Source organism: Siniperca chuatsi, linkage group LG14, assembly GCF_020085105.1.
Source record: "Siniperca chuatsi isolate FFG_IHB_CAS linkage group LG14, ASM2008510v1, whole genome shotgun sequence".
Classification (NCBI taxonomy): Eukaryota; Metazoa; Chordata; class Actinopteri; order Centrarchiformes; family Sinipercidae; genus Siniperca; species Siniperca chuatsi.
In genome coordinates, this window is record NC_058055.1 from 6,909,084 (window position 1) to 6,920,231 (window position 11,148).

Genomic DNA, 11,148 nt, shown 5'->3' on the forward strand with positions numbered 1-11,148 from the left:
GTTCAGTCACTCTGTGTTCATCATTCAAATAACTTAAAGTGACAGGTAGTTTCAGAGGGAATGTTTTAATGGTAGATCATTTCCACATGACAATGACACAATTAAAAATGTTCTTATGTCAAACTTTTCCACAGTTTTCCCTTAAAGTAAGCTGGATTTAAACAGATTATTTTTTGCACCCTCCTACCATTCATGTAACACTTTTCCATGTAAGAAAATACAGCATTTTAAAACATATTTGGCAATACAGAAGCAAACCCAGTAAGTTTTCCTCCACAAAGAAATTGAATAAACATTTTATGCTGACACATGGATTCCTAGCCCTCCAACCCCTCGACTTTTTAAAAACTAAAATAACCCAGAATGTTAACAGTCTATACAGCTAAAGGGCATAATTAATGATGAAGAAAGAACATTACAATCATGTAGTTTAAACAGAGTGTATTTTTAGCTAACAAACATGTCCTAGCTAGACAAAATAAAGATGGTAATTATATAGTGGAGTTCAGGAAGGAAAAAGGAACGGCCATTGATTTGACAGGGCTTTTTTTTTCTGGCAATTTCTGAATTGATTTTTGCATGGATACTGGATATCAAATCTTTGGGAATTACCAATTTATCAGATTACATTTTAAGGAAGGCAAGCAGAAGTGCCTGTTACAGTTACAATTTTTCATTTTACAAGGCTATTACTGTTGCTCGTCTTTGGCTCAAGGCCTAGTGATCAAACAGAAGGCACTTTTGTTGGCATTGGTGATGCAACTAACATGGCAGTTATACCTCAGGGCCTAAATGAATATTCATGAGAATGCAGTATCGATCTTTTTTACATTAAATCATCACACAACTCGGTGATCCTTTTACCAGCCAAAGACTTCAAACTTTTGACTCAACAGCCAATCTCCTTACTCATTTCTTTAAAGTAACTGTACACAACTATTGTAATAGGCTTGCATATGACTGGAATCATGAACTTAATACTAGGCTATCTACTGTATACTTGTCAGTTCTATGGTAGTTTTCTGTTGTTGCAAAAACTAGCAAGTTGTCAGTTTGACTTCTCTAAATAAAAAATTTGACTTGTGCAAGTGAATCCATAGGAGACTTGTCTCTATGTAAGTGCACAGGCGTTCCCAGAAAAAGGACAAAACAGTGGTTGTTGATCTCATTCCGAGTTGAGATGAAAAAGAACCTGATAAGAGCCTGACAAGGCAATGCTTTATAAGAAAGATCTTAAAGATGACTTGCTAAGAAATTATGCAAACATTTAAATCATCCTACCATACAGTTTGTTAAAATGACTGTACTGGTGCTCGCAGGTTTCTGCCAGTTTACTACCAATTATGTCAACGTAACGTAACTGCCAACCATTTTCCATAGTGTTTAAATGAGTTTCCCTTCCAGGCACCATTAGTTCCCATTCTTTTCTGTATGACATGAAAATCCACTCACAAAGATTTGAAATTTGCTTAAAGGGGAACTCCGTCAATTTTACACATCAGTCTGTTTACAGGTCACGGGCAGTACTACTGCATATGTGGAAAAAAGCTGTATAAAGCCTTTTGTGGCTCCAGAGGGATCTGTGTGAGTCAATCTGGAGGTGTGGAGTCACAAAGAACTAAGCTTACCAGACCTCTGCAGCCCGCTCCTCATCTCTGCTTGAGGCTCGAGGCTACATTAGTCACTATTAGCATAACACACCCAAATTTCCGAACCGAACTGTAGGCGGTCGAGTTGCATTATGGGTAATGTAGGCGCCATGTTTTGACAAGAAAGAAGAATGTGTGGAATAATAAAGAAATCTCTGGTTTTGCTGCATCGATTTGGAATAAATGTCATAGGAGTGCAATGCTAAATCAGTGGCATACTCGAAGTCAGGTTATCCATACTGAAACTGAAGTCTAGATTTGGCTAGTAGCTTGCCAAACTGCATCACATTTATCAGTTATACTGTTGTTACTCAGACCCAAAGGACAAATATTGACATAGTGAATATGTATATGATCTTCACTGTGAAGGATTAAGTGATGGAAGCGTCTCTTAAAGTTTATATCATCCCATAGTGAAACGAATGGAAACTGTCTGCCTGGAACGTAGGACAAACTACTTTAAATATATAACAATCGTTATACTTTGGGAAATGGGTAACAGTGACGTAACACAGCCAACATATGATAAGTAGTAAATGGGTTACAACATGCATGAACAGACAATTTCATTTTGACAATATCCTGGGGGGAGAAAAAAGTACCTCAATATCCATTTTCTTACACAAATGATGACTGCATATGTTATTACAGGAAGCATGTCACTGAAATTACTTTCCTGGCAGTTGCTGTCATCAATACTTTAACAACCCTCACTCCACAAAAAAAAAATCTGTCAAGGAGAACTTGAATTCTATTCAACATGAAGGAGCATGGAGACTAGCAGTGATGGAAACTATTAACAAGCTGGTTTAACACCACAGATGAATCACATTATTACAGTTATTACTACGACTGTTCTACATCTTTGACAGTGAGTGTAAGATTGTCCAATGGCCAACATATGTTTAAAGCCTGGAGACAGTGTGCCATGCATCTGACAAGTAGGATACTCGAATCAGTGGATTCTGGATGGAAAAGAGACAATGGTCCTACTCTGTCACTTGGTGCTGAACTGAACTGACAATACTGTGGATTTCTAGCAAAGCCACTACAAGCTGTGGCTGCTTTTCCCATACTGTGATCTCTCTCCATACAATCCTTGCTATGTTAGATCAACCACTTAATGAAAAGCTTCAGTGTCTGCAGCTGTTCATCTTAGAAAACCATCAGCAACCTGGATATCTTTCGCACTGGAGCAAAAATCCCACAAACTCCACATATGGCTTAACATACTGTTTTGTTTTCTTACAGAATCTCACGCCTTGTTACGCTTCTGCCGCTCATGTCAACAAAGCACGTCACTTCCCAAGTTTTGTTCACATCCTGCAAATTAATTGTAACTTAGTTTGGCAAGATCACTGTTAATGTTCAGTTGACATCAAATGTGGACAGGCTGGACAGTGAACAAAACCCAGATGAGCATTAACGCAACTGAAAACAGCAAGATAAGAGATGCTTCTGCCACCAGGCCACTCTACCCTTGAGCAGACAATCACAGTGTAGCAGCCTTTGCTACCTCATGAGACTCTATTAGGGAGGGAGAAACACTTCACTGGTATCTTAATTTACAAAATCGTGATCATAAAAATAAAGCCTTGGACCTGTGACAATAAAACGAGCAAAACGCAAAACTGATTTTAACATGGACCCCCCCCCCAAAAAAAGGTAATTCACCTTAACACTCCTTTAGGCACATAAGTCTTTATGGATCCCACTTGTGTGGTGGTCAGGAATGCTTTTCACAGAATAACATAAAATAAAGGAAAAAAAGAGTGAGGGTGCCTTTATGCAAACTTGGTGAAAGTAACTATAGTTCTGTTCAAAAGACTTGTGTCGGTGGCTTCAGATGAAACAATAACCACTTACAACAAATTAATCCACACAACTCTGAACTGCATGCCTGACCAGGGTTACAGGACGGAAGATGTCCCAAGCACATCTTCAGACTCATACACCTAACTGTGACCTTGATCACTTTTTGTTCCAGATTTACTGATGTTTTCTCCTGTTTTATTGGTGGGGTTTTTTTTTGTTTTTTTTCCTTAAAGGTTTGTGTCAACACTAAATCACAATCTAGCCTGGAATATTGCTCAGCAGCTATTTACAAAACAAACAATCTGACTGATCTACACACAATATCTCACATCGTCTTGTGTTTATTATTAGTGGTCCTCTTCAAAAAGAAACATACTACAAAGTGTAAACATGAAAAAAACGTATTCTGTATAAATGTTAATCGTTAATCATTTTGGACCCCCTTATCTGCAAACTGTAGGATAACCTAATGAGTGTTTTTCTAATTTTGGGACCCATTATTCGGTTCCGAGTTTTAGTGCAGATCCGCTGTGCAATAATAGGACCTTTCTAGCCGTTTCAAGTAAACCCCTTTAATGTCCTGTTTTTCTTCCATTCTGCGATCCTTTTTGTTCAAAAGAGAGCTGTCCTCCATCGTTCTGTATTGTGGCGTTCTGCCTCTGCTTGCGAGGGTTGATGTGTTTCCCCACATACACACAGCCAGCCCCTTCCTTAAGTGAGTACAATGTTAAACAAGGAAAAAGAAATTAAAAGAAAATCATCTTTCACTTACAAATCCTTCCATGTTTGCAACATTGAGATGTCAGGCCCAACATTTAAGTTAAATTTCTTCATTTTTTTTGAACACACAGCAGAATAAACATTGTTTGGAAGCAAGGTCTCCTGGTGGCAAGTCAAATGTTCAGAGGTCACATTTCTTTTTTGTTGTTGTTTGTTTATCATATTTTTCTTGCCGTTCTCAACAGCTTAGTCCTGCTTGGCCTGGAGCTGCTGCTTCCAGGCCTCATTCAAGTAAACCAGTCGCTTGTAGTTGAGAATAAAGAGAATGAAGTTCAGCGCATATGTGGTGATGCAGATGATGCAGAAGTCCTTTAGGACAAAGTAGAGGATGTAGCCCAGGTAGAGCGAACCCACCACCGACAAGATGGATGTCGTCATGAGAATAAGGGCGGCCATTGCACTGACAGTCATTCCTACGGCAAGAAACAAAAACTAAAGCTTAGGCAAATGACCATAAAAGACACAACCTTGGAACACACAAGCAACCTGATGAGTCTGCTCTTTTCTCAGCGCTTTCAGCCTCAGACAGTTTTCTATTTATGTTAGTATCCTCGTGATGACATTCAGCTTAAACACTGAATAGACTGGTCACATTATTCTATTGTCACATGAGGGGCAGTCATAGTTCTGAGGCTAAGTTTCCAAAGTGTCTGTGCTTGTGATATTTCATTAGGTTTGTAACGATTACTGCTAAACAGATTCTCTTTTTCTACTAAGATTATTTCATGTACCTCGTCATAGGCAGATCTTCCCTTTCATTCTGACATATATTTGATATGAACCTACGATGCCCCAATTTATCCATCATTCCCATACCTAAGCTGAAATAGTAAGGTCCTGGTTTCTCTTACTGGCAAAATACCCAGCTAAACAGTTTGTGGTTTGTCTGCACATGCTTGAGTCACACAAATTATCTGAGGCCTGTGACGGCTCACAGTGCAGTGGCTCCAGAGGTGGAAAGTATATTTACTCAAGTACTCTACTTTAGTATAATTTTGAGATACTTTCCATTTTACGCTACATTATACTTCTATTCCACTACAATTCAGAAGGAAATATTGTACTTTTCACTACACTACATTCATTTTAAAGCTTTACTTACTAGTTACTTTGCAGATTTAGATTATTAAAATAAAATATAAATCAAGAAATTAATTGTGGTGTATTTACCTTTACCAGCTGCAACATTAAAGTGTACATTAATACATCAATAATTATAGTCCAATAATATAATATACATTATTCTGAAATGGGCCATTCTACATAATGAATACTTTTACTTCAGTAAGATTTTGAATTCAGGACTGTTACTTGTAACTGTATTCCTACACTGTGGTATTGCTACTTTTACTTAAGTAAAACATCTGAGTACTTCCACCACTGGGGACGGGGTCGTACAGGTGGTAACATCAATCACTACCAGACATTTATAAAGTTGGGGTAGTACAGGAGAGGTCTTTTAACATGGGAAATGACCAGAACACATTCTGACAATATGTTATCTTCTAGGGATGGGTGATATGACAATATAGACCATGAGGAAAAATTCCGTTTATGCCCTATAACTATTAATATCTCTGGGTGTACTAGACCATTGGTGGTAATGTTGTAAATCAATGAGCAGGACTACTTTATTGACGGATTGTATTTTTATTTCTATGATTTTTGCATCAATGTGAAAGTAAAGTATTTAATTTCCTGTGCTATCCAAAAACAAACATAATTGTCTGGTTATTTTATCCATTAACAATTTCTCAATTGATTTTCCAGAAAATTTACTTTATCACAATATTTTTCCATATTGTGATACAAAATAACATATTGCGTGATAGAGGATTTTATCCATATTTCCCTTATTCTCTTCATAACATTCAATTACAATAAAGGAAAACTATAATGGGAAAGGTCACAACTATGGCATTAATTTCAGGCGGATAAGAACATTTGAGCCTATAGTAAAGTCCTTTTCGACAGTAGTCCCATGCTGTATGCTGGCATTAATCAGATTAAAGGCTGTGCAGATTCTGGAGTCATGCCTACTCACAAATATTGGACAGTCCAAGGCTGTGAGAATAACGAAAGTTCAGAAACTGAGTGATCTTGCCTTTACTATGGAAATCTTGACCCGCTGTAGCAGTTTGGCTTAACTGGGCTGCTATTGTGTTAGTCAAATGAGTGGTAACTGCTGTGGCTAAAAGGACCTCTTGTTCTGTGCCAGCGCCAGGTGGCCAGGCAAGCCTACAGGCCACTCGGCAGCAAAATATGTCAAACCAGCGTGACTGAGTCGGCAACACCATCAATGTACTGAGGGGAGGAGAATATGACTGCGAAGGTAACCAAAGGGGGAAAAGACTTCAAGTTAAAACAAGTCACATAAGGAGAAATGTGTATGATCACTCTGAACTGTCAGTGCCACAGTTAGACGTGGACAAACACAGCATTAATAAGAGTCAACTTCAACTAAAACCACTATCTGTAGAACAGCAATCAAGGCCCTTTGATCAGCTGGCTTATTCTTACTGTTACTACACTACTATGTTATGTCTGCAGTCTTAGTAGAAATTATTTAGAATTAAGTCCAAAAAACAAAATATTAATTGCAGTTCAGTAGTATGAGTGTCCCATTTAACTATATAATTATATTTATACATGGCCACTAAATATTATGTCAAGTCAGGTTTAGTCAAATATAGCGGAAGGCAATGTATTGAGTCAGTCAATTTGCAATACTGACACATTACTTTGAAGAAAATGACATCTTACCTAGTAGAAGCTGAAAGGCATAAAAGACAATCCCATACACACTGTTGGGTTGGTTCAGTGCACTGTCATTTCCAAAAATGGAGCCCAAGAGTCCAAATCCTCTACCCCACCTAAACCACACAAAAACATCAGCAAAGAAGGCAGTTACAACTTTATTTCAGGAGTACAGAAGGAAACTGTAGCAAACTAAACAGACTGGATCACAGCTGAGTATCAAAACCCAATGAGTCGGACTACATGAGCGGAGATCAGATTAAAAAATAAAACAACAATATACAGCAATCAGACCCAGGTCTTCCCAATGTTTGTTTTCCAGGAACCTAAAGTACCGGCTGGATGAGGTTTGCTTTTTAGCATAATTGTGTTTTAGGAGAGGCAAATTATAATTTACATAAAAAGTACTTTAGTGTTCAGTGAATTAGAGCTGCAACAAACGATTATTTTCATTAACGATTAATCTGCTGATTATTTCCTTGATTCATTGTTTTGTCAATATATCACAAAACCGTAAAACATGTCCATCACAGTTTCTCTGAGTCCGAGTTGATGTCTTATAATGTATTGTTATGTCTGAACTACAGTCCAAAACCCATCAGGACTTTTTAGGAGGAGAAAACAAATGCTGCGTAACAAAAAGTATTTCTTTACTGCAATGGACAATCACATTGACATGACTTGAGTGCTTCAGTGCGCGTGACAGATGAGAGCCTGTAAAAGGAGAGCCCCTTTATTGAGTTTGTCTGATTTTAAGAATCAAACATAATTTACTGTCTCAAGAGGGAGACATTTCATTTTCCTGAATTTCTGGAGGCACAGCCACTGGTGCTGGTGAAATATTCTCACGTCCCCACCTGTTAATACCATTCTGTTGTTCACCACTAACTTTAAACACATTAGGTCTCATGCCAGTTTGTGCCCTGGTGAAACTGAAGCTTTTGCCCTGCTGTGAAGCAGTTTGTCTTACGTTTGTTGAGATTCTATTTATGGCAAGTTTCAACATAATTTTTTTATGTGCTGATAGATTTCTTTCAAGGAAAACCACAAATGTACAGTCATTTTGCTTAAGTAAAAACAGAAGTTTCACTCAGTGGGAATGATAAACTCATTCAACACGTTCAGTAAACATATTGCTTTTGCTCTACTGTATAGGGCTACACACATTTTTCTTGCATAATAAAACAAGTCATAACATGTGCAAAGTAGTGCATGTGATCCTGCTTACTTAAGATACTCCTGCCATATGACTTCAAAAAAAGACATCCAGTTAATCAATGAGTAAGTTCCAGAGTTCCAGCACAGAAGACACTTTGAAAAGCATGAATATATGCTGATCTATTTACATAGGCCAACTAGTTTGTGTACAACTACACAGGTATATCACTATTCATATACTAATTATTTCTTATTATATTCTGATGATGTTTTAGTGAACATTAGAATGAATTCAGTATAAAAGTTTTTCATGTCTCATTTGAGGCTATACAGCAGGAGTATGGTGATAAGAGGCTGGTTCAATAACTCAGACCTTTGTTTTATTTCTTCTCATTTGCCACAACCACGTGACCAATTGTGCCTCAGAGCAACTGTCTTGACAACCAAGGGGGGCCACAGTCGACTTCTAAACACCAAGCTATGAAATATTTGGGAAGAATGATAGTTTAAAAGCCTCTGAGCAAGCATGTTACCATTTTAAAGTAATAAAAACACATGTATCTCTTAGTGTGCAATATGTTTAGCATTTTCATTTCATTTGCCATTTTGTGTGAGCATATTCTCTTTGTGTATAATAAATTGTGTTTCCCCACATTGCAGACAGTCACGCTTTCCTTTATTTTCATTACGGCGGGCCTTCTGGCTATTATTTCAAGGCTTTATCTTAAACAGATAAGCATTTCAGGCATGCACAAAACAGGCAATTAAACATACATAAATACAATATGCTGCATCACCAAAAATACGGTAATGACTTTATAGCCATTAGAGATTAGACTGCTCAAAACCAACACTGTTTAGACTGAATTAGAAATTGGAAGTTATGTCTTTCATTCAGTCATTACTTCATTATTTGTAAAGACATTCAGTCACAACTGATGGTTCAGAGCTTATTTTCGTTGACAAAGGTGAGACTGTCTCTAATACTCAGAGAATTCACTCGCTCATCTTACAAATATGTAATAACTCCTAGACAGGTTGCATTCCAGTAATGCTGTATCTGTTCAGGGCCTGCAAAGGATCTCATTCTGTGAGATTCAATAGGTGGGGTTAACTTGATTCATTAACAGTTGAATGCCCACAGTTAAGCTGGTACGGCAACTTTACAAAATTGGCTTTATACAAGTGTGATCTGAAGAATGTAAAGGGATGTTATTTTAAATGATTGCTTGCAGACTCATCTTTGTGAGTAAACCAACTCAGATTTCTTTCTGATGGACACACAGCTAAAGTGAACCTCCAGCAGCAGCTTTATCTGTGTAGCTGTGGCAATTTCTCTGTCTGGTAACAATGTGTGATGGTGAGCAGCACTGAAACTTTAAGGTAGCCAACATTGGTACAGTCCGCTCCACTGACCTCTGGAGCAGCTCTGTGCACTGTCCCTTTAGGTGGCTAGGGTGTAGGGTTTAACCCCTTGGACTGACTGATACCCGGTGACATTAGCATAACAGCTAATGACAACAGCGTGACAGCTAACGTGAGCGCTAGCTAGTAGGTTAAAAAGTTACGTTACCCAAAATGATCAACATTAAGCCAGCTAACCACCAACTATCCTAGTTTTGGTCGGCGGAATGAATGGCTTTATCCAGCAACAACATACATAATAACGTTGGTCTGAACAAGCTATCGACAACTTTTGTGCTAAAGTTGGTGTTACAAATGTGTTACCCTTACATACTCGGAGAGCATCCAGTACAATCAGTTAATATTAGCAATCAGCAACTTATCGAAGGATAATTTTACAATGCTGACGGCTGTCTGTTGATAGCTAACTGGCTAAGAAGTATAACGTTAAGAAATGGGTTGCGTTAGCTAACCGTTAGCGAAGTTAGCTTCATCGAGCTAGATAGCTAATGATGTGCTTTTTGAATGATAAGCTAAAAGTTAACTTATTTCAGACAGGTTATTTAACTAACAGCCAGCTCGCAGCACGCCAGCAGTTATAGTTTGCAGTTAGCCTTAGCGCTAGCGGGCAGCCGGCAAACGTTAGCTAGCTGAGTGCATTTGACAGTTTAAACCGCGCAGCCCTTCCCAGATTGCCACAATAGCAGGCAGCTTCATTGAGCGCTCTTTGCTGAATTCAAATTACCTTGAGCTGAACACTTTTGAACAGCTGATGGAGCTGCTGACGTCGCACATAGCCTTATAACTCGGATCCCGAGCCTTTTCCCTCTCGACGTGAAAGGCATATAGAGACAACAGTATGCCCAACAGGCAAACAAGAAGCCTAGCTATTCTTTCCCACCGAGGGGTGGACACTCTCAGGACGGGCGCCGCCATCATTCTCTGGCCTAGCTGGAGACACGCATACATACGCAGCGAGCTCGCCTGAGACAGAACTGCGACGTGGAAAAGCGTCAGGACGTGCCACCCCGTCAGGGGCGGGCCGCTGTGCCGAGGCACAACACTACAGAAACCCTGACCGTGGCTCTCTATGCGGACACAGTTTAATCATCTAATATGCAAATAAACGGTCTTCGGGTCATACATAGGTTTCTGTTCTTTATCTCGCAGTTGAGTGTAATTCCCATTGTGGTTTGTGCATTTATTTCTATAAATGGTTACATACAAGCACGAGTAGTTATGTGCAATGTACATTATTACCATAACTTCCTTGGATATTTATATTTTCACACATTTCAGTCACTAAAGGTCCCTGAACTTACTTTCTCAAAATAATGGCGCGTTAGCAACATCGTTATTACATCAATTTGAATTACAAACACTGATGTGAAATGAACGTTGTTTAATTTGTCATACATACACATAGCTCACTTGTTCATGATATTCATGAACAAGAAAGGAAGAAAATTCGTGAGTCATGAGTATGCGTTGACAAAAACACATACAACGTGAAAAAAAAACTAGAAATAGCAATATTTCCAAATAACCAACACAGTATATTTAGCAAAGCATATAGTCCATATTT

At 38.5% G+C, this 11,148-nt stretch overlaps 1 protein-coding gene across 1 annotated transcript; it reads right to left on the reverse strand.

The window, feature by feature from the left end:
- Nucleotides 1-49: 49 nt before the first annotated feature.
- vkorc1l1 (vitamin K epoxide reductase complex, subunit 1-like 1) lies at nucleotides 50-10,602 on the reverse strand. Its single transcript, XM_044222893.1, has 3 exons — nucleotides 10,309-10,602; nucleotides 7,008-7,117; nucleotides 50-4,657 (listed from the first exon to the last, which is right to left on the reverse strand). Exons 1-3 carry the CDS (start codon nucleotides 10,530-10,532, stop codon nucleotides 4,431-4,433), a joined length of 561 nt encoding a protein of 186 aa, XP_044078828.1. The 5' UTR covers nucleotides 10,533-10,602; the 3' UTR covers nucleotides 50-4,430.
- Between the last annotated feature and the right edge of the window lie 546 nt (nucleotides 10,603-11,148).

Bases quoted from the DNA above. Each gene is read 5' to 3' on its own strand.
- vkorc1l1 (XM_044222893.1), bottom strand. From the start codon at position 10,532: ATGTATGCGTGTCTCCAGCTAGGCCAGAGAATGATGGCGGCGCCCGTC. The intron at 7,118-10,308 runs GTAATTTGAATT...TGTGTGGTTTAG, and splicing joins TCAAAAGTGTTCAGCTCAAG to GTGGGGTAGAGGATTTGGAC. The intron at 4,658-7,007 runs GTAAGATGTCAT...TTCTTGCCGTAG, and splicing joins TGCCTTTCAGCTTCTACTAG to GAATGACTGTCAGTGCAATG.